Raw genomic sequence first — 23229 nt, 5'->3', positions numbered from 1 at the left:
TGACCCATTGGTTATTCAAAAGTGTGTTGTTCAATTTCCATGTGTTTATGAAATTTTTTGAGTTTCTTTTGCTATGGATCTCGAATTTCATCTCACTATGGTCTGATAATATACAGGGGATAACTTCCATTCCTTTGCACTTACTTAAACATGTTCTATGTGTGAATATGTGGTCTATTTTTGAGAATGACCCATGTGCAGCTGAGAAGAATGTGTATTCTGATTTTGTGGATTGGAAGACTCTGTAAACATCTGTTAAGTTCATTCATTCAAGAGTTTGATTGAGTTCTAGTATTTCAGTACTTATTTTTAGTCTAGTTGATCTATCTATTTGTGACAGTGGGGTGTTGAGGTCCCCCACTACAATTGTATTAGTGCATATATGACTTTTCATGTCTGTTAGTATTTGTTTTATATAGTTGGGTGCACTAGTGTTTGGTGCATAGATATTTATGATTGTCATCTCTTCCTCTTGGATTCTTCCCTTTTCAAGGATGTAGTGTCCTTCTTCATCTCTCTTAATTAGTGTTGGTTTGAAATCTACTTGATCTGCCAAGAGGATAGCTACTCCTGCTTTTTTTCGGGTTCCTGTCGCATGCAGTATTGTATTCCACCCTTTAACTTTCAGTCTATGAGTTTCCTTTTGAATTAAGTGTGTTTCTTGTAAGCAGCATATTGTTGGATTTTGCTTCTTGACCCATTCTGCCAGCCTATTTCTTTTGATTGGTGAATTGAGACCATTAACATTGATGGTTATAACTGAAACATATTGACTTGTCATTGCCATGACTTTTTCTTTTTGTTGGGTTCTCCCCCTTTACCTTTAATTTCTTGTCATGCCAGATGGGTTCATTCTGCTTTGCTTCCTGGGGTTGTGATACTCAATGTCTGTTCCTAGGATATTGTGTAAAATTCTTTGAAGTGCTGGTTTGGTATTCACGAAGTTCCTAAAGTGCTCTTTGTCATGAAAGTATCTTATTTCTCCATCCATTCTGAAAGATAGTTTTGCAGGGTACATCAATCTGGGTTGGAGGCTATTTTCTTTTAGGGCTTGGAATATGTCACTCCAAGCTCTTCTTGCCTTGAGGGTTTGCGTTGAGAAGTCTGCTGTGATTCTGATGGGCTTTCCTTTGTATGTGATTTGTTTCTTTTCTCTGACTGCTTGGAGAACTTTGTTCTTCTGTTGTGTTTCTGGAATCTTAACAATTATATGCCTATGTGTAGATTTTTTTTGATCAAGGCTATTTGGAGTCCTATATGCCTCACTTATCTGTATGTCAAGCTCTTTTCCCCTGCCTGGGAAGTTTTCTGCCATTATTTCTGTGAAGAGATTTTTTTATGTCATCTGCACTCTCTCCTGTTTCTTCATCGAGCCCAATCAGTCTTATGTTATTCTTCTTTGCATCATCTAGCATCTGCTGGATTGATTTCTCATGTTCCCTTATAATTTTGAAGCCATTTTTCTTTTCCTGGTCACTAATTGCAATCTTATCTTCTATATCTGAAATTCTGTCCTCACATTGGCTCATTCTGCTGTGTAGACTTTCAATAGAGTTTTTCATGTCCTGGAAATCTATTTGCATCTGTTTTATGGATTCCATTTGTTTCTTATGTTGGGATTCCATCATGTTCCTCAGCTCCTCTCTAGATTTATTAATCATGTCTTGCACTAGGGGCACAATTTCTCCTGTTATCTGAGAAATTATTTCTGATTTCATTTTTTCCAGATCCCCTTTTGTTGCCAGGTGGTTGAGTATCAGAGTGTTACATCTCATTTCCCTTTGGGTTTGCTGTAGGTGATCTGGTAGTCTGGTTTTGAGACTTGTTTTCATGTCTTCTCATTTCCACCCAGGCAGGGCGGGGGGTGCTGTTTGCACTCTTGCTCACCTCCTCTCAGCTGGGAGCGGTGGGATGGTGGCTCAGAAGCCCCTTCCTCTGCACTGGGAGTGACAGGACAGTCAGTGGCCTGGAAGCCCCTTCCTCTGGACTGGGAGTGGCAAGAAGGATGTGGCCCAGAAGCCCCTTCCTCTGAGCTGGGAGTGGTGGGCCAGCAGCTCAGAAGCCCCTTTCTCTGGGCTGGGAGCAGTGGGATGGATGGTGGCATGGAATCCCCTTCTTCTGAGCTAGGAGCAGTGGGATGGATGGTGGCCCAGAAGCCCCTTCCTCTGAAACAGGAGTGGTTGGACAAGGGCTCAGAAGCCCCCTCCTCTGAGCCTGGAGCAGTAGGATGGATGGTGGTCTGGAAGCCCCTTCCTCTGGGCCAGGAGTGGTGGGAAGGGTGGTGGCCCTGAAGCCCCTTCCTCTGAGCCAGGAGCAGCAAGACAGAAGATGACCTGGAAGCCCCTACCTCTGGGCTGGGAGTGGCAGGACAGATGGTGGCCTGGAAGCCCCTTCTTCTGAGCCAGGAGCAGTGAGATGGATGGTGGCCCAGAAGCCCCTTCCTCTGAAGCAAGAGTGGTGGGACAGAAGGTGGCCCAGAAACCCCTTCCTCTGGGCCTGGAGTGATGAGACGGATGGATTAGTAGATATTTATTATAACACTGAAATTTATTTTGTCTTTCATTTACACATCTTGTACAGTTTACAAAGAATGCTACATACATTGCTGACTTTTGAAATAGATGTGACATACTAGAAGCAGTGCTTTACAAATTGAAACAAATAAAAAATTCTGATGTATAACAGAATTGAAAACTTAAAGCATATATTAATGTAAAAGATTTGGTGTTACTACATGACTGAGATATAGCAGAGACCTGACATTTTACAGTATGAGGAGTCACAAAGTAGTTTATAAATAGCAGCATTTTTAAAGACTGCAGCAATATTCCTTGCAATTTTGATTTCTTAACTAAAAAACTTTTGCATAAAGGAAGGAGGCAGGAAAAAAAAACCTTCTAAAAAGTTTTTAGTAGAATATGCCTAATATTGGAACATAAGTTATCAACTGAAGACTAGTTGAAAACTAATGTTGAAGAAGTTGCATTCATAACTTCTTAATACAATTTTTAGCTTTGGAATTAGGACAAATCTAAAATAATTTCCTAAATGTTAAAAGAGGGAAATTACACAGCACCACTACTAAATCTTGAAAAATACCCTCATGGTTTATTTGTTAGAGTCATGGTATCCTCCAGTCTCCCTGGAGCAATCTCCATTTTACACCTTGTTCCCATATAATTAATCATAGCACCTCTTTCACTCTCAAAAGTCCTGAGAGTGGATGATATGTATCCACCCACTAAAAATCAATCTTCTCATGCACCTTCAAAATTCTCATTTTCTAGGGTTTGGGCTTGGTCCCAAGACTAAGAATTACCCTATTCATGCAAAAGCTAAATGGTCTATGCTCAGATACATGACTCTCAAATAAGAAGGAGAAATTTTCCAGGTATTACCCCCTAGCAACATTGGCTTAATTGAAGAGATAGATAGAGAAAAGAGAATCTCAGGGTCTGTTCTGGGAGCCTGGCATGTTGAGATTTACAAGGGACTTGTGAACCAAGTTGGACTTGGGAAGACTGACATGTAGACAACTGATAGCACGGCCCTGGACACGGAGTTACCCTGACCCCACCTCCCAGAGTCATCCATTCGTGTGCCATTCACTTAGTATTCAGAGAGCGACTGCTGGAAGCACAACACTGTTCTAGGCGCTGTGCCGGGTTTGTCGATAGTCGTAGGGATTTTGTACTCAATTTCCTGTGGTTTGTAGAAATGCAATATTGTATAGATTTTGTCTAAACCAGCCTGAGTTCTTTCCTGACTACTATCTTTAGAACTCTCATGCTAGATACTCAAGGACAATTTGGAAGTACTTTTTGTGATAGTGCCCCACATAGGTTAAAAAATTGCCATGAATTTTTATTTTCATGTTACAAGGATATTTCTTCCCCAGAACAAGGACACAAGTCAGCAGCCAAGCTGGTGTCATGGGACAGCTCCTTTCTTGCACAGTGGGCAGACCCCTCCTCTGGATGCATGACTCCTGGTGTGCAGGGCAACACTGGATGTTTAGGATGAGTTTGCTTACTGTGTTCTCTGAAGTATGCATCTGGCATTTTATTCAAGTTATCGTGTAGTAAATGATTGCTCCAGGTTTCTGTGTAAAGTACTAAGCAATATGTTAATCGTTCTTGCATGTTTATATTCACAATTCTAACAAAATATTTTCAGGACACAGATATCTCTTAACGTGTGTACCAAAATTCCTGCGTTTCAGGTTCTCTCTGAGGGACTTGGGGCTTGGCCCCCAGCCAGCTCAGCACTGTCACTGGGTCCTTGACAGTGAGTGGTGTTTGCACAGCTTCCAGTAGTTCTCTCCTTTCTTCGTCCTGTGGGGAGTCTGTATTTCCTGTCTCTTACCACGTTTTCTTTGTTCTAGTCATCACTAGTTGAGTGGTTACTGTCACTGCCCTCACTGTCATCACTGTCACTGTCACTGTCACTTCCATTGTTGTTCCCGTTACCAGACTTGCTCTGGTTGTCACTTTTATCGCTGCTGCCAGATGTGTTATCCCCACTGTCACTGCTGATGCTGCTGTCGCTGTCACTGCTGTCACTGCTGTTGCTGCTGTCGCTGTTACTGCTGTCACTGTCACTGCTGTCACTGCTATCACTGCTGTCACTGCTGTCACTGTCACTGCTGTCGCTGCTCTCGCTGCTGTCACTGTTGCTGCTCTCGCTGCTGTCACTGCTGTCGCTGCTGTCGCTGCTGTCACTGTCGCTGCTGTCGCTGCTGTCACTGCTATCACTGCTGTCGCTGCTGTCACTGTCGCTGCTGTCACTGCTATCACTGCTGTCGCTGCTGTCACTGCTGTCGCTGCTGTCACTGTCGCTGCTGTCACTGCTGTCACTGCTATCACTGCTGTCGCTGCTGTCGCTGCTATCACTGCTGTCGCTGCTGTCGCTGCTGTCACTGCTATCACTGCTGTTGCTGCTGTCGCTGCTGTCACTGCTGTCGCTGCTGTCACTGTCGCTGCTGTCACTGCTGTCACTGCTATCACTGCTGTCGCTGCTGTCGCTGCTGTCACTGCTATCACTGCTGTCGCTGCTATCACTGCTGTCGCTGCTGTCACTGTCACTGCTGTCGCTGCTGTCGCTGCTGCTGCTGTCACTATCACTGCTGCCTGATTTGCTGTCACTACTGACACTGTCACTGCTGTCACTATCACTACTGTCAGTACCGTCACTGCTGTCACTGTCACTGCTGTCACTGCTGTCACTACTATCATTGCTGTCACTGCTCTCGCTGCTGTCACTGCTGTCACTGCTGTCTGATTTGCTGTCAGTGCTGTCGCTGTCACTGCTGTCGCTGTCACTACTGTCACTGCTATCACTGCTGTCTGATTTGCTGTCACTGTCACGATCACTGCTGTCACTGTCACTACTGTCAGCACCGTCACTGCTGTCACTGCTGTCTGCTTCACTGTCACTATTGTCAGCACTGTCACTGCCTTCTGACTCATCTTTGCTGCCATCTGACTCATCACTCTCCTCACTCTCGCTGTCACCATCACCATCGCTGTCACCATCATTAGCATCAGATGTACTGTCACTGTCATCGTCATCTCCCCCATTTGAGTCACTGTTGTCACCATTATCTTTGGATTCATCAGAGTTGTGCATGGTATCTCCTTGGCTGCTGCTGCCATTAGCCCCTTCTGAGTTAGTGCCATCACTTCCATGAGACTCATCGCTGCTGTTGGGATCGTCACCTTGCATGGATGTGTCATCAAGATCATAGCTGTTGTAGCCATCACTGTTGCTGCCACCACCTGCCTTGCTAGGCCCTGCTTTGTCTCCAGGCACTGGCTTTGGGCTAGGTTCTGCTATGCTGTCCTCCTCTCCATGGGTCTTGATGTCTCCCCTGCTCATTCCATGGGTTCCTTTATTCTCCTTGTCTTCACTGACTTTCACAGTTTCTTTGGTGGCATTACTTCTGCTGCTAGGAACTTCCATGTCCATTCCCTGTGGGATGATGGAGAAAAGAAAGATCAATTAGTGAATATTTGAAAAATTACATCGGTCCAAGGAGGATTAGCTGAGAAAAGTGATCACAGGAGTAAGAGTTCAGCTTCCAGTGCTTCTCAGCAGTTGCTTGTGCAAACCTGCTTTATTCAGACTTGAACAGATTCTGGGGCTTAGATCTATTAACAACCCATCCACATTTCCCCCGCCAGGAGCTTGTAAACCTTACATGGTGAAATCAGTATTGAGCATGGACTTTTCTAGGATTCTGATCCAATGTTCAGAAATGTCTGATTTTTTAAATTGCTCTATATTAAAGTCTAATGAGGACCTAGCTTTTTCATTAAATATTCAAATGACATAGATTATACCTGTATGATCATCAGTATTTATTTTTGTGCCCTCATCAGAAAGTGGAAGGAAAAAATTTAAACTGCCACTGACAAAAATCAGATTCAAAACCAACCTTATCTTGGATCTTCCCACTAGCATTTGGGCCTAACTCTTGGGTAATTCCATTTTCAACGCCTTTGCTTTTTCTGTCACTGGGGTTCTGGGCGTCTTCTGTTCTTGGGCTGCCGTTGCCCGTGGGAACACCGTCAGAATCTTCCTGGCTATCAGAGGTGCTGTCCTCATCTGTGTCCTTATGGGGCTCTCCTTTTTCTTCAGAGTTTTTATCTTCAGTACTAACTGAACTCTGACCTATGCTAGTGTCACCTTCTCTTCCAGGAGACTGGCCCTCCTGGCCCTTGCTATTATCACTGCCCTCTCTTCCGTTCCCTGCTTCTCTACCCTCATCATCACCAGAGCCCTTGTCTTCATCCTCATCTGCTCCATCCCCACTAGGACTCCCATTAGAGTCCTCCAGGCCAGCATCTTCTCCATTGCCTGGTGCTGCCTCAGCCTCCTGATTCCCATTTCCCTCTCCTTCTCTCTGAGCTGGTGTCCCACTTGGATCCCCCTCATTCCCTCCCGTTTCATCAACACCGCCTATGTTATTATTGCTTCCAGCTAATTGAGGTCCATTTTCATGGGCAACAGTGGCATCTTCATTCTGGCCTGCATTGCCAGCGACCCCAGTCTTTGTGCTTTGATCAGTATGTCCATTACTATTGCTCTCATTTACTGCTGCAGCACTGCCAGTGGTGTTTCCTTGTCCTCTGATGCCATTTGCTGTTTTGTTATCTTCTTCTCCATGTATCCTATCATGATCATAGGTTTTCTGTTTTCCTGCACCACCACTTTCCTCCTCAGCACCCTGTTCATTATTTGCTGAAGTGGGATGTGTGGAGGAGGGGTCATCCTCTCCTCCATGTGCCCACTCATAGCCTGTCCCTTCCCCTGTGTAACTGTCCTTGATGGACTGCTGTCTTCTTAATTCGCCTTCATGTGGAAGAACACCATTTTCTCCAGTCGTGTCATTGGCATTCAGCTCATACTGGAGAAGAGAAACAGTTCAAAAGTAAACCATGAGTATCATCTTGAAGTAAAGCAAGCTAGAAAAATGGGTGAAAATTTCAGAAGTTAATGGAATGCAAAAACAGCTTGGAATAGAAAGAAAAGAAAACATTTTATATCCCATACCTGTAGTGGCACTTTTGATTTTTCTAGAAGATTCACAGATTTTTCAATAGCATGTCTCTCCAGTGGTCTGATTTGAGGAACCTGCCAAAGTGTAAACACTGGATATTGTACAGACTCTTATTTTGTGTGCATAATTATTACACAAGCACATACACACACACACACACACACACACACACACATTTTTCCCTCAGGGAGAAGGAAATATGGAACACAAAGGTAAAACCATGATCTAACCAGGTAGAAAAAAAAAACAGTTTATCACAGGACTAGAATTTTAAACTGGGCTTATGGATATTTTTCATTATGCTATCACCAATTTTACTGACGTTTTAGCCACATCACTTTATCTCAACTGTAGAAGAATAACCCTTTATAAAGACAAGAAGACTTTTGGTGTTTCTTTATAAGAAGCTAAGTACAGGACCTATCCTAAATACAATCCTGGCCAAAATGCCTAAGAAAATAGGGGAATGTGACCACAACCAGGCAGAAGCAAAATCAAGTAGTACACACCACTACTGCTGGGCTCCGCAAGAGAATACTTGGAATATTTAGGAAAGTTCTCAACTACAGAAATACCAGCATGTTTGGTACTAAGATAGCATATGAAAATGTTAAACATGGGGGTTGGCTATTAAAATTCTAAATGGCCTGATTTATTTAATGTTTCTTTGCCCACTTTTATTCATATATTCTAAATTTTCCACAGTGAGCATACAAATAATTACTTCAAACTTAACACATAATAAATTATTTTTCTTATATGTTAAAAATCACAATTTCCCTATTGTTCTTTCTTTAAATTTTTCTAAACAACACAGGCTTTTTTATATTAAAATGAAATTTTCACAGCACAAAATAAAGATGGATAAAGTCTCCATAACTTCTTGACATTAAATGTAAATTAATCTGAATGAGTTTTTAAAATATTCTTCTGACATGACATGAATTTTATCTGGAGGAATGGGAGCATGAATTGGATTGGGTATTTGTTTTTGTTGAGACCTCAAAGATATCTTGCAAACTCTTTAATGCAAATCTAAATTTTTAAACTCAGTACCTGCAAAGACTGGAAGAAATATTTATGTTGGGCTAAAATAGACAGCAAAGTAAGAAAGGTTTCTGAGAATATACTTACTGGAATGGCCCATGCTGCTGCCCAGATGCAAAAATATATAATTATCTTCATTTTCCTTAGGAATAATAATCAATGGCTGTTTTTAAAAAGAATAATATAAAATTACTCTCATATAAAAAGCAGTAACCACAACAATATATTGTTTTGGTCTGTAACATCTGCTCTGTTTTAGGGCAAGGAGTATGCATCCAACACAAGATTTCTGATGTTCCCAAATTCTACCTTGTGCGGCTATGGAGACGTGGGAGGGTATTGCCAGGGTCAGTACTGAAGTAGCTTCCTGGCCCTTTACAGCCTGTGCCAACAAAGGGCCACAGCCACAAAGGCACAGAGGGCAGAGCTGTGACTTTGTCCTTCTGCTGTCCTTCTTGATGGCAATAACAAGGCTCTCTTCTGAATAGCTTTAATTAAGTGTTAACTAAATCTACTAAAATTGAGTTTAAAAGATGGAGCTCTTGTGATCTCTGACCCAATCTATGGGATTTGGCTACATCAGACTGTAAGAGATGAAATGATGGACTGTGAGCCTCGCCCAGTGGAAAGAACATGGGATTTGGATTCAGAGACCGAGGTTCAAATTCTGTCTCACTACAGGCTATATTAGCTTGAGAAATATAAGTATCTGCATTAAACCTTCATTTCTTTCATCTAGGACAATAATAGCACTGTACCTCAGAGTACCCGAAGGTTTAGCAGAAAATTATCTCTGAGAAGCTTTCTCTGACTCCAGGTCCAAGGACATTTGGTGTCTCCTTTTTACACCCAGAGATCCCTGCACACCTCCCCAGCATCGTGCTGAGCTGTTTTACAAAGGTCAGGTTATTTATCTGTTCCTCTGCCCTGCTGTGAGCTACCAAATGTCTCAGTGACCATTGTCTTCCAATGCGAAGGTCAGAAAAAGGTGGCACAGGAAAGCATTTCATGAATATGTACCTTTTAGTATGAACATATCCAGCACTGTTTGGCACTTTGCAGTCTCCTAAGAAATGATGCTAATTATTACATGGGACACATAAAGACATGATTCCTCACCTCTATTAGAATTCAAATTCAGAAAACATCCAGGAAAGTGATGGCAAACCTTTTAGAGACTGAGTGCCCAAACTCCAACCCAAAACCCACTTAATTATAGCAAAGTGGCAATACTGCAATTAAACCTGAATACTGAGGTTTTTGTTTAGAAAAAACAATTTAAACATTAACATCTTTTGACTTAGAAGAAAAACAGGCCTGGGGATTTAGCTCAGGGGCACCGCACCTGCCTTGCAAGGACAAGGCCCTGAGTTCAGTCGCTTGGTACCACAAAAAAAGAAAAACAAGCAACATGCTTGCCATAGGTTCACCACCACTGATCTAAGACATATTTTTCACACATTGGAAGAGACATTTTACAATCTCTGTGAATCAAAAATTTTGTTTATACTTACTGAAGATTGGATGTCATGATAGTATTATTATGGAAAGGAAAGATTTTTTCCCCTATTTCATAAACTTCCACTGGATTTAAAGATTATATGAAACATGTCATAAACTGGCCTTGACTGAATTTAATGGTAATAAAACCTCAGTGAATACCAACTGTCATAAGAATCATAGAATCTACTATCATAGAATCTACTATCTAGAATATATAAAGAACTAAAAAAAATCAGACCCCCAAATATAAAGACCCAATTCAAAAATAGTCATCTGAAATGAACAGACATTTCTCAGACAAACAAGTAAAAGCAGCAAATAAACATATGAAAAAATGTTCAACATCACTGGTCATTCAAGAGATGCAGATGAAAACAATGCTGAGATTCCACCTCACCCCAGAAAGAATGGCTGCTGTCAAGAAATCAACCAATAACAAATGCTGGCAGGTTGTGAGGAAAAAGGAACACTTCTTCATTGTTGGTGGGAGTGTAGACTGGTGCAACCACTGTGGAAATCAATATGGAGATACCTCAAACAACTAGGATTGGAAGTCCCATTTGACCCAGCTATTCCCCTGCTGGGTATCTTCCCAAAAGAATTAAAAGAATCATACCACAGTGATATATGTGCACTCATATTTATAGCAGCATAGTTTGTAATAGCTAAAACTTGGAAACAACCCAATTGCCCATCAACTGTAGACTTGATGAAGAAGATGGGGGGGGTTATAAAATGGAATACTACTCAGCCATAAAAAATGAAAAACTAGAGACATTTATAGCTAAGTGGATGCACATTGAGGCCATACTCTTAAGTGAAATAAATAGGGCACACATGCTTAAATACTGAATAGCTTCTCTGGTGTGAAAAACTAAAAGTGTAAATAAGAATTAAAATGTATAATTGATATTGTGAAATAGTAAGAAAACATCTAAAGGAGTAGGAGAAGTGGGAGGGGTAGGGGAAAGAAAAGAAAGGAAAAGAAAAAATATTAGAAAAGGAAAAGCATGGAAACAAAGTCTTTGTAAATAGGGAAGGGTGAAGGGGGTGAAGGGAGGGCAGGGGAATGGGGAAAAATTAAGAACCAAGATACATCATGTAAAGGTACAAAATCCCAATGATGAATGTAACTGCATTATATACCTAAAGTGTACCAATAAACTTAATGGGGAAAAAAAGAATCATTGGTATTTCCTCAGAGAAGAGAGGATGTAGTTCTAGAGATACTAAGTAAAACAACTACTTCACTCTTGTGGCTGTTCAGCAAAAAGCCAAGAATAGCTAGACCTCCTTCAGAAATGCTGTAGACTAAAATGAGGTTGAGGTGACTCCAGGACAAGTGTGATGGAGAGCTTGAGGACAGAGAGACGGAAGTCCAATAGTTTAGCAAGCTAAGTCACCAACCTGATCATTACGTAGACTGTGGAGGGCTGATCTACAGTGTGATTTGGAGGAGCTGGTGTGTCCTGGGAAGGGCCCTGTAATGAGGGCTACAGTGTGTGCCCCCCCATTTCCAACCTGCAATCCATCAACCTGTCTGTCCCCTCAGCATCCTCACAACTCCACTCCAAAAACAATCACAGTGCTCCCTGTCACCATTTGCCTAGGCAGGCAAAGGCTGGAAAGACCAATATGGAAATGGCCCAAATGTCATCAGCCTAAAACAGAAGCCTCAGAACTGAGACTCTGCCACTAGGGGATTTCATTTATTGTCATACATGAACTGAGATCAGTAATTAGCAAGTTAATCTAAGCAAATAACTAGGAAAGTAGTGAGAAGCAAAGTCTAATTGCAGATTGTTTGAAAGCCTAAGGTGAGATTTTTTTAAATTGGAGTTATCAAATTTTTATCCAAACTCATCAAAGTGACCAGATAATCAAATTTCCACTCCACGTTTTGCCAATTTTGGGATGACCTGTTATTCTTTTTGCAAATCCATCATAATACTTAAAACAGAAAATGTGTGTGATTTCAGTCAGAATCTCTAGATATCCTAAGCAGAAGTGTTTTAAACTGGATTTCAGAACTCTAACATCAAACCTCAAAAAATTAATTTCACAGGCCAAAATTGACTTTGCTGGTGCTAAGCTATTAAATGTGAACTGGGATCCATTCAGTCAGTCAACAAAGCCCTAATAAATACAGGTACTGAGCCCTTCTCTCACAGAGCCTATAATAAGGTGAGATAGCCAGAATTTTAAAGAAGTGTAGCATGCCATGTTAGGTAAAATTCCCAAATCCATGTTTAATTTTAGTGAGAGTCAATGGTTTGATGTTACTATATTACTATTTTAAGAGGAACAGATTTTTTCTTTCCTTTTTCACTAAATCCTGTCATCACACTGCAGTGCCAAAGCTGAAAAGTTACTCTGATTAGATCTAAAATTCTTTTTTTCTGGATAAAAATAACAGTAACGGAATTTTAGTCAATTACATATAAAATACTCTAATCCCTTTAGGCTTAGATATTTGCTTTATCTTAAGTATACTCTTTCTAACAGCAACTGATACTTTAACGTACTGGCTATGGCAAAGTCCTGTTCCCAGTGATGCAGTATCTTAATCAGATGGACTTGGCTTCCCTCACCATATAGATTTCTATTGTTTCATAATAATTTCTCTATATGACAATTGAGAAAGGAAGAAAAATCTAATCAAAAAATTCGTATGCACTCTTTGAAGTCAAGTTGTCTTCTCTGGCATGCAAAGTTCTTTGTAGTGGAGTCTGTTGGTTGAAGTAAAGAGGATGGTCTATCTTACCTTAAAAGCCTTCAAAGGGACTTTGAAAATCCAGCTTTTCTTATCTTTCTTTTTGAAGACTGAGAGTGGCACACTGTCCTGGACTTTTGCATGACAATTTTCTACCTGCTGAAATTTAAACTCGGTTTGATAATTTTCTCAGCCAATCACTGTTTCGGATCCCTGATATGGGGTTATAAAGTGTCCCTGTGTCTGTGAGCTCATAATAACGCCCCACTTCCTCACATGTTGATATGTATTTGCTCACTGAACCATTTGGTTCTAAAGGGACTAGACTTACTTTCACTTAATTAAATAGCTCCTGGAAGGCTGTTTTGCATCTTAAATATAGAGAATCAGTGTGATATATCTGAAAAGGGCTACTTAAACTCTGTCACCCTGACATTTCTTGTCTTGCTAAGGTTGGCAATCTAAGAAAACTCTAGGTTTCTTTAGTAAATATGACTGCCTATTTAAGTCCCCTATCATTCCTGAGGTAGGTATTAAAGTTTCTGTGCTATAATTCAAGAAATTGTCCACATGCAGCAGTCTTGATGTTGCCCAAGGGACCTTTAACAATCTATAAACAGTAATTCCCATGATCTAAGGTAAACAGTGATACAAAGCTTACAAATCTATCAATTTAGGATTCAAACTAAAATTTTAAGATAGATATTCAAAAGATTAGAATTTATTTAAGGTATCTGGAAGTAAAAAAGTACACATACACAACAGATTTAGCTTTCAATCGTCTTAGCTGTAGGTGCTAAATAGAAAACCAGGCTGTTTCTAGCCAAAACCTTGGTATTTGAAATTATCATTCTCTTGAGCTCTAGGTGTTTCTTATGATGCATGGAATCCCTAGACCACTTCTCCAGTGTATGAGTTCAATACTTGACAATCCATGTCTCTCTGTGTACTATTTCAGAATTTTCAGGAACATGCTATACTTTTTCATGCTACAATACTGAAGGGTGTGAAACACATTAGAGCACAAATACTATGCCATTATCTAACAGTGGTTTCTCCAGAAAGTTACATAGGGAGGGTGTGTGTGTGTGTGTGTGTGTGTGTGTGTGTAGTGAATGCGGTAAGGTTGAAAGGGGGTGAAGAGAATGGAAAGGAGATTTGCCTTGAAGCCAGATTTTCACAACAAGCACTTTGTTTTTATTTGTACAACACACTTATTTAGGCTTCTTAAAGGACTTTACCAAATTTTAAGAATGCTCACATCACTCCTAGAAGCAACATCCTCAATTCACACGTGGACTCACATGGACATTGATGAACTGAAACTGCCTTCTTCATCCTTCCTTTTGCATTACATGACTAGTGGCCAGAGACTTCAGTAGCTCTCTGTGAATAACTGATAGAAAATCAGGTGGATCTACATACAAGATTTAAATGGATGTATTAGCCAACTTAATCTAATTGACATTCACAGAGCACATCATCCAACAAAGATAAAATAAATGTTCAAGTGTGCATGCTTGTAATCCCAGCACTCGGGAGGCTAAGGCAGGAGGATTGCCACAAGTTCAAGGCAAGCCTAGGCTACATAGTGAGTTCAAGGCCAGCCTGAACAACATAGAGAGACTCTGTCTCAAAAAACCAGCTTATCAAAATGTGTGTGATGTCACTAAAGTATTACTTAGCACTCAAAACTATATACAAAAAGAAAAAGGCTTCAAAACAATGACCCCAGCTTCTGCTTTAGGAAACAACAAAAAGAAGGAAAAATTAAAAGAAAGTAGAAAAAGAAATAAAGATCAGAATTCATTCAAATTAATTAAATAGAAAACCGAAAAACTACAGAAAATCCATGAAGCTAAAAGTTGGTTCTTTGTAAATCTCCATAAAATTGAGAAGACTCTGTCCAGAGTAATCAAAAAAAAAGAGAAAAAAGCCACAAATTAGCAATATCAGGAAGGAGAGTGATGACAAGGTGGCCAATTCTACAGACCTCCTATAAGGATCTATAAATTCTGATCAGGGCACCTTAGGAAACAACTCTATGCTTATTAGCTAACGACTTAGACAAAATGGATAGATGACTCCAAACACCAAAGTACACTCAAGAAAAATAGATTTCCTCATATCTACTAAAGAAATTAAATTCATAACTTAAAACCTCTCCATAAAGAACACTTTGAGACCAATGGCTTCCTTGGTGAATCTGTGAATACCAGTCCCATACAAACAGTTCCAGAAAACTGAAAGGGAGAAAATGCTTTTACAAGTCATAATATCACAGCAACATTACTGTTACCAAATGAAAGACATTCCAAGAAAACACTACTACTGACCAATATCCATCTTAAATATAAAGACACAAATTCTAAACAAAATATTAGTAAATCAACCCTAATGGCCTAGAAAAATTCATGATGAGCAAGTAAGATATATTCTGAATGTGCAAGATAAATTTAACATTTAAAAATAAATAATTTAAGTCATCATATTAACATAGTAAAACAGGTCTCAGTAGGCACCAAAAAAATCAAGAAATATAATATTGGGCCAGGGATTTAGCTCAATGGTTCTCCTGCCTGCCTTGCAAGCAGAAGGATCCGAGTTCAATCCCCGGTACCAAAAAAAAAAAAAAGAAATATAATATTTATTCCTCATTTAAAAATAAATGAATAAACATAAATTCTAAGCTAGGAATAGAGGAGAGCTTCCTCAACCTGATTGAAGGCATCTAACTTACCATTTACTGCTGAAATACTGGTTACTTCCCCCTAACACTGGGAGCAAGACAAAGATATCTGTTCTCACCACTTCTGTCCAACATTATTCTGTCTTCTAAAGCAAAAACAGAAATAAACGGCATTCATATTGGAAAGACAGAAATAAAACTGTATTCTCAGACAAATGATCATCTCTGTAGAAAATCCAACAGAATCCACAGAAGGGTCACTGGAATTAGTACATGAGTTTAACAAGGTCACTGGACACAATATTAATAAGCAAAGCCAATTTTATTTATACAACTAGCAATGAACAATCAAATTTTTAAATTAAAAGTCATACATTTATAATTGCAGCAAGTGAAATACACAGTGATAAATTTGAACACATAAACACCAAAAACTGCAAATGTTGCTGATATTAAAGGCAAATTAAATAAATTGTAGATAAGTACCATGATAATAGATTGAAAGACCCCATATTATTAAGATGCCAAGTCTCCTACAACTTATCTGCAGATTTAATACAATGCCAGTTAGAATTCATGAAGAAATTTAGAAATTGATTCCAAAATTAATACAGAATCACAACGGGACTAGACTAGTGAAAAAAATAAAGAAAAAAAAGGCTCATTTGATTAGATTAGGTTCACCCAGTAAATTCTTTACTGCAAAATCAACTGAGTAGTAAACTTAATTACATCTTCCAAATTTTTCTTGTCACATAATGGGACATAACCACAGAAATGATAGCTTCTCACATTTATGCCACTCATACTCAAAGAGAAAGAGATTATATAAGGCTGAGGGTCATTCAGGGACTGTTTAAAATTCTGCCTCCCACACATACTAAGTTACAATGACAGAAAATAGACCAGGCTTTGGGTGGGTCCAAGGGGAAAGGGTAGGAGGAAAGAATTAATTATAAAGAACCATAAGAAAACTTCTGAGGATAGTTTTCATTGACTTCATTGTGGTGATGGCTTCATGAGTGAATACCTATGTCAAACTTGATAAAGTATACATTTTAACTGTGGGCAATTTGTTGTGTTCATCCATACTTCAATAAAGCTCTTGGGGAGAAAAAAGAAATAACTTATTTTCTGCCAGACCCATCTCAAATCCTAAAAATTGAGAGGTCAAAACTAAGGCTTGAATCAGGGATCCCCAAAAGAAAACATAAACCCCAGTATATTGTGAAAACCATGCAAGTAATTAAAATTGAAGATCTGGGTTCAGAAAGCTTCATCAATTTAGTAACTAAATTCATTATCTAAAAACCTTTGCTTAGAATTGGATTCTATTTTTTAAGAAAATGTTTGGATTTGAACTCTTAACCTGGTGGCTATTTTATTACCATGACTTTAAACTATTGCCTTCTTGTTTCCTTAAATATGGATAAATAGTAGCTGAGCCAAATGTCAAAACCAAGGCAAGAATAGCAATAGCAGCACAGCTGGAGAAAGAATAATTCAAATTATTTTAAATTGGCACAATACTGGTTTACAAACCAGCAGGAAACATTTGGGTAGGAGATCTCCATCTAGCCAGATTTACAACATCCCTGCTGGACATTTTTGAGTGGTGGAAATTTGTTTAAAAGGCATTCAATTCAATTACACAATATCAGATTAAAGCCAATGTGATTTATAAAGCAGACCAGTGTCAATTAGGGGAAAGATTAACATTTAAATATATGGACTCTGAGTAAAGCAGGCTGTCCTCCATACTGGAGGTGGCCTTATGCAGCCAGTTGAAGGCCTGACTAGGACACAGGACTGCCCTCCAAGGCAGGGAGGAATTCTCCAACACACAGCCTCAGACTTGCACCACTAGTTCTTCTGCCCTGGCTACCCAGTCTGCCTGTCACTTACAGATATTAGACTTGCCAGGCTCAAAGATGAAGTGAAGCAATCCTTAAATAAACCTCTTGAGATGTCCACACACATCCTATTGGTTCTTTTCCCCCAGAGAATCTGCACTAATAAACTCACCAAATTCATCTTTTACTTGTCATAAATTTTCCTAGGATTGCTGGCAAAGCAATAATTTTTAAATAGTACCTTAAATTTTTGACATTACTTTATTCAACATTATAAGTAAATTACTAATCTCTGATAAAATCATGTTTTGTTTTTTTGTTTGTTGGCTTTTGGGGGTTTTTTTTTTTGTTTTTTTGGCTAATGTCCCAAATGGAACAAGTTGTTACCAATAAGCAGTTGAGGGTTCTTTTTTTTTTTTTTTTTTTTGATAACGTCACATAATACAACTGATTTTATGATGTGAATTTTCAAGGAGCATATTTTATATGGATTTTGAGAATCTTATTTACTGATAAGAACTTCAAGAAGCCTAAGCTTAGCTTTAATTTTCTTGTACTCTCATATCCCTCAAGCACTGGAACACAATCCTCTTTCTGGGCATTCCTTCCATTTTGTTGATAAAATGCTTCTTCAAATTCCCATAATGTTTTACGTAGTTTCTTTATTTCAGCTCTAGCTTTCCAAAGTTGTTCCAGTAATTCAGACATAGAAGCTGCTCGAGTACTTGACAATCGGAGATCCAGAGCCAGTTTTTATTCTCTTCAATATCAGATTCTGAGTTTTCCAATGAAGACTGTGTTTTCAAGATATCATTTAATTCAGAGGACAGACTAATACCATCTTCTTTTTCCTTGATTTCTTCAAAAAAATGTGCAGTTTCTCCTTCTATGATTGGCTGTAACATCTGACCTCTTCCTCTGGTGGTGGGAGATCCTGGCCTTCCATGTTGATTTTTATAGTAAAGAAGACTTTTCTGGAGAGTTTTCTCTTCTACCAAATGATCTTTTGTCATTTTTCTTGATATCTTCTGGAAGACATTTCTCAACACGTTTTTCCTTCAGTTTTTTCAAAATAAATTCAAGGGTTGCTTCTTTAGATGGTTTTTTCTCCTTCTGAAAGGTTCTGGATTCATCCTCACTTGCTTCACCTTCATGGTCTAGAGAAGAGCCAAAACTTTGGAAGAAGGTTACTCCATGGACAGGTCTGAGGTACAAACTCTCCATCAGAGCTTTTGGGTTTTGCATCTTTAATTTGCTTCTGCAGTTTGGTAAGCTCTGTCATCCATTTTAGGACCTTTGGGTTGGCTGTGATATCACTGTAGGAGGGCTTGCTATTCTTTTCCCTTTCAAACTGCTCCTCAAATTGATCTTTTTCTGAAGTTTATTGACCAACTGATAAGGTGTTCTGCCTTCTCTTTTTTCATCTTTTGAACTACAGGATGATCTTCGAATCCTTGCCTATGAAAGTGCTTTAGATGAGGAATTCAGCATTTCTGGATCATGTAAAAAATGCTGGCTTTGTCCAAAAATCTAAACTTCGATGTGATAATACTGGAGGACAGTCCTCTTCCAGGGGATGATGATTCATTCTTCCAGCTTGTGGAGACAGCTAAGCTTCTCCAGACTCAGAGTCTTTCTGCCAAGACTTAAATGCAGGAAACGGCTCTTCCCATCTATCACCAGCAGAAGCATTCTTCAGATCTAAATGTGGAATTTGGATACAGGCTGCTTCCCCTTGAACACCAACACTTTGACGTCTTAGCTCTTCTGATTCAGTGTTGGCATTCCCAAGCCACATATCTTGCTACTAGATTCCAGAAACAAATGCAACAATTTATCACTCTCAAATACCAAATATTCTTTACTCTCAGGACAGCCATCTTCAGCATCCCTGTGGTCACTGCATGGCTCTAATAGTACATGTGCAGACTGATTTTCTTCATCCTCAAATACAATATCTTGCTGCATTACTTCATTGTCTAAATTAGCACCAGCCACAGGTTCTGAACATTCCTTGTTGCTCTCACTGGCATTAATAATACCATCAGCAATATCAACACTTGTTGATGCTATACCACTATTTGATTCCAGGATGTTTTCAGTTATCCTTAATTGCACCACCTCTGGCATGTCATTTGATTTTTCTGCACCCTCTTCTGGAAGTTCTTCTATATGTTCCAGTTTTTCATCTTCTTCTTCCTCAGAAAGGTCATTAACCTGTTCAGAAATTGAGCTCAAATCATTTGATGAAAAATCTTCCTTTTCATTCTCAAAGAATTCATAGTAATTTTCCAGAAGTCCTGCCATTATTCTGCTCACTGTTTCTTATTCTTTCATATCTTCCACATCTGTGTAAATGTGGAAGACATCTGGACCAAAGACAGCAGCCAAAGAATTTGCAGACCAAATTTCTTCATGATGTGATGCTACATTGGCTAAAAATCTACACAGAAACTTTAACAAGCTGTAATTAACAGGTGGAAGCTGTTGCAAGAGGAACCTCAACTTTCTTCCAAATTCATCTTCATTATTATAATCTTGAGAAAGATGTATCAAGAGAATATGCCAACTGCCAGGAATAATAGGTTCAGGAAGTTCTTGAAGGAAAAACCTAAGGACACTAATAGCTGAAGGAATATCTGCTTCCTTAACCAAATCCACCTCTTCTCCACTGTCATATCTCTGCTGAAGCCACACTACTGTCTCAGCATTTCCACTGACTTGAAACAGTCCTTGTTGCTCCAGATGGCCATGTTCCTCAATATGGTCCACAACATGGTGGACTATGAATAGAACCTCATTGTCTGGATGTCCTCCCTGCTGCAACTCATCAAGTGGAATTACAAATATTTTGTTAGCAAGAATGGAGTTGCAGTTACTCAAGGAAGGGGAGGAGCTCTTCCTCATATCTTTTTTTCAGCCAGAAATCAAAGCTGTCTTTTCTTTGAGTACTTAAACACCTAAGTTTAAAAAATGGCTTCTGCACCAGCTACCCTCACTGAGCAAGCATTCTTGTCATTTATGGTTGTTTGAGATTATGGCAGAAGATCAGCCTGTAGTTCCTCATTGAAGAAATGCAGAACTCAATCAGTACTTCAGCAGTTAATTTTGATGGTCAGGTGCCAGGTGTCTGTAAAACCCTTTATCTGTGGCATCTTCACTCAGCCACCTGATGATGATTTTCAGACCTGATGATGGTGTTGTGAAGAAGTTTCTCTCCAGAACTTACTCTAGGAAAAAGCAGCTGTTGCAGAGATGGCCCCTGTAATGTTTCCAGTTGAGGGTTCTTTTACTAAGTTCAGAGAGAAATCATCAATCAGCAAAGTGCAGCTCTGTCTGCCTCTAGTTAATGGTGGATGACATTGGTTGACACTGCCGATTCTTGCTCTCTGTGAATGCTGTCAGTAGACTCTGCCAATTGCTGGTCTTTGGGGTTCTTCAGGGCTAACAATCATAGAGTTCCTTCCTTTTTCTTTTAAAGTGACTTCTGTCCTTTACATGACCTTCCAAGCCCACACTACCTGAGAAATACATCATGAGCACATTTAAGGTCCACAAGAGCACAGCTTTATGGGAACAGGACCTGTATGGCATCAGAAAAAGTCCTCCTACACTAACTGGAGCAGTATGGGGGAAGTGCTGCTTATACAGCAGCTGTAGGCCTCTGATTGATCCAAGTGCAGGCCTATCATTGGTTCAAATTCAGGCCTGCTGATTGGTTTAAGTGCAGGCCTATGATTGGCACAAATGGTTGCAAGGCATCTAGGACAGCCACAGCTGTGTGGCCTTGGATTAAGGAAATGTTGGGGAGAGGAGCTGTTTGACTGACAACTGTCATGTCTAGGTGAAAAATGGCAGGACCAAAATGGGAATCTTCAGGAGGGCTGGTTGTATTCATCACAGTGCATTGGGGTTTGGGGAGTTTGGGGATGTTAATAATGGGCCTGGATCCCTCCCTGATCTCTGCCACATGGCAGGAGCTTTCTTTGCAATTTCTTTAGCATGCAGAGTGGGGGAGGGGCACTGCAGCTGACAGCCAGCTGCACTTCCTATTGGACTGGCCAGGACAGCAGCCACTAAATAACCAGGAGGACACTAAGGTGAATTTTCCCAGTCCATGCTGGGGAAGGGACAGAGTAGGAAGCAAGAAAGACAAAGGGAGGGGTGTGATAGCCTGTGGCCAAATCATGGCCTACTCTGGCCATCATAAGAATAAAAGAGGGAAAGTCAGGGGCTTCTGCTCTGTCTCAAAGTAACTACTACCATTAATCAGTGATATCGGATCAGTGCCCAAGTTCTAAAAATCTGTAAATCAATGACAGCCTCAGGCTAGTCACTTTTTCTGAAAGTTTCCAGATTCCAAGCTTCTAAAAGTTAGCCAATCACAACAGCCTAAGCTCCTAGAAAATGACCAATCAGAAAGTGCCTCACTCCAGTGACCAACACACATGTCTGAAAGCCCAACCAATCACATCAGTCTTCTGAATCTGCCAACCCCTGAATCCCAGGCTCCCAAAATACTGATTGGAACATGCCTGGTTTCAAACTTAATTTGTTTTACAATTTTGAGGAAGATGGCTGTTTGTATGGGGAAGATGGCCCTGACTGCGTTTGTCACCTATGTGTCATTAGGGAACGAAAGCAAAATTTTTCAGAACACTTGTTTGCAAACCGAATTGTATGCAAACAGGTATTCATGAATCAAGGTGTTGCTATTCCTTACAAGTCCAGGACTACTGTGTAGGCAAAGGGGAAGCTCACCTTTTATACATAAGATATAGAGTTCAATTTACTGATAGTTTACAAGTTTGTGACTCTTCCAGCAGTTTAGCACCTGTTTATGATTAGCTATGAGTTCAACTTGCGAGGGACACACTATCCCAACTGTGAGATTATCAAATTCAACCTTTTCAATTCTAGCAATGGTTGCTCTTTATTCTGATTTGTGTATATTTGCACCCCAAAGTGCACAGACATATGTGTAAATTTTGTGATACATTCTCTGAGCAGTGGACATTTATTAAATAAGAGAAAAGTCCTTTGGAAACTCTTTTCCAAACCTAATTGTTTATTCATTGTAAAAAATGGTCAGAATTTAGATATAAAATAGAATATAACTAAACATTAAAAATATTATTTCCTCAGTATCAGACAAGATCGGGCGCATTCAGGGTGGTATGGCCGTAGACTCCTCAATATCAAAATATGATAAAATAGTAAATTTTAAAGAGCAATTTAAATGAGGAAGATAAAATAATCACAGCAGAAATTGTGACCTTATTTTTGTCCACTCAGGCTGCTGTAATAAACACCGTAAACTGGGTGACTGATGAACAGCAGAAAGCTAGTTCTTACAGTTCTAGTAGCTTAGCAGATCAAGGGCAAACACAAGCAGATTCAATGTCATGTGGGGGATGCTTCCTCACAGATGGCATCTTCTTGCTGTGTCCTCAGTGATAGAAGGAGGGGGTCAGGTTTTTTGGGGCACTGATCCCATTGAGGTCAGAGTGCTTATGACCTAAGTGCCTCCTGTCCCTTGAAGCTGTTGACCTGGGCATGAGGCCTCCACATATAAAGGCATAGGGATTTTCAGATTACAGCAAAGGTCCACACTGGATAACATCAGTCTTTTTAGCTCAAATAACTATTTGAATGTGTCACTACTGGAAGTATTTTCTGATTCCAAAATTACAACCAAATTATCAAGTGCCAGGATGAAACGTTATTAAAAAATAATAGTTCTGTTTACTGTCATGGGGCTATGGAAGATGTGAAGCCTTAGCTTTTCATGACATAGCTAAAGATGTTAGTAATTATAGGGTGGAATTTATGGTCCTTTTACTTGTGCAATATTTTTCTTATG

At 39.8% G+C, this 23229-nt stretch overlaps 1 protein-coding gene and 1 pseudogene across 1 annotated transcript; both read right to left on the bottom strand.

The window, feature by feature from the left end:
- Positions 1-2520: 2520 nt before the first annotated feature.
- Positions 2521-12967, bottom strand: Dspp (dentin sialophosphoprotein). The gene is made up of 5 exons (XM_021248831.2): positions 12876-12967; positions 8696-8771; positions 7555-7635; positions 6437-7408; positions 2521-5970 (listed from the first exon to the last, which is right to left on the bottom strand). Exons 2-5 carry the CDS (start codon positions 8744-8746, stop codon positions 4381-4383), a joined length of 2694 nt encoding a protein of 897 aa, XP_021104490.2. The 5' UTR covers positions 8747-8771; positions 12876-12967; the 3' UTR covers positions 2521-4380.
- A 4757-nt stretch (positions 12968-17724) lies between these two features.
- Positions 17725-20474, bottom strand: LOC101704692 (protein FAM13B pseudogene; annotated as a pseudogene).
- Positions 20475-23229: the final 2755 nt, after the last annotated feature.

This window comes from Heterocephalus glaber, unplaced genomic scaffold (assembly GCF_053883595.1).
Source record: "Heterocephalus glaber isolate CG9 unplaced genomic scaffold, H.glaber_assembly_v1.0 deba00001503, whole genome shotgun sequence".
NCBI lineage: Eukaryota > Metazoa > Chordata > Mammalia > Rodentia > Bathyergidae > Heterocephalus > Heterocephalus glaber.
Note: the sequence above shows the minus strand (reverse complement) of the source record. Positions and strands in the feature narration are given on the sequence as shown.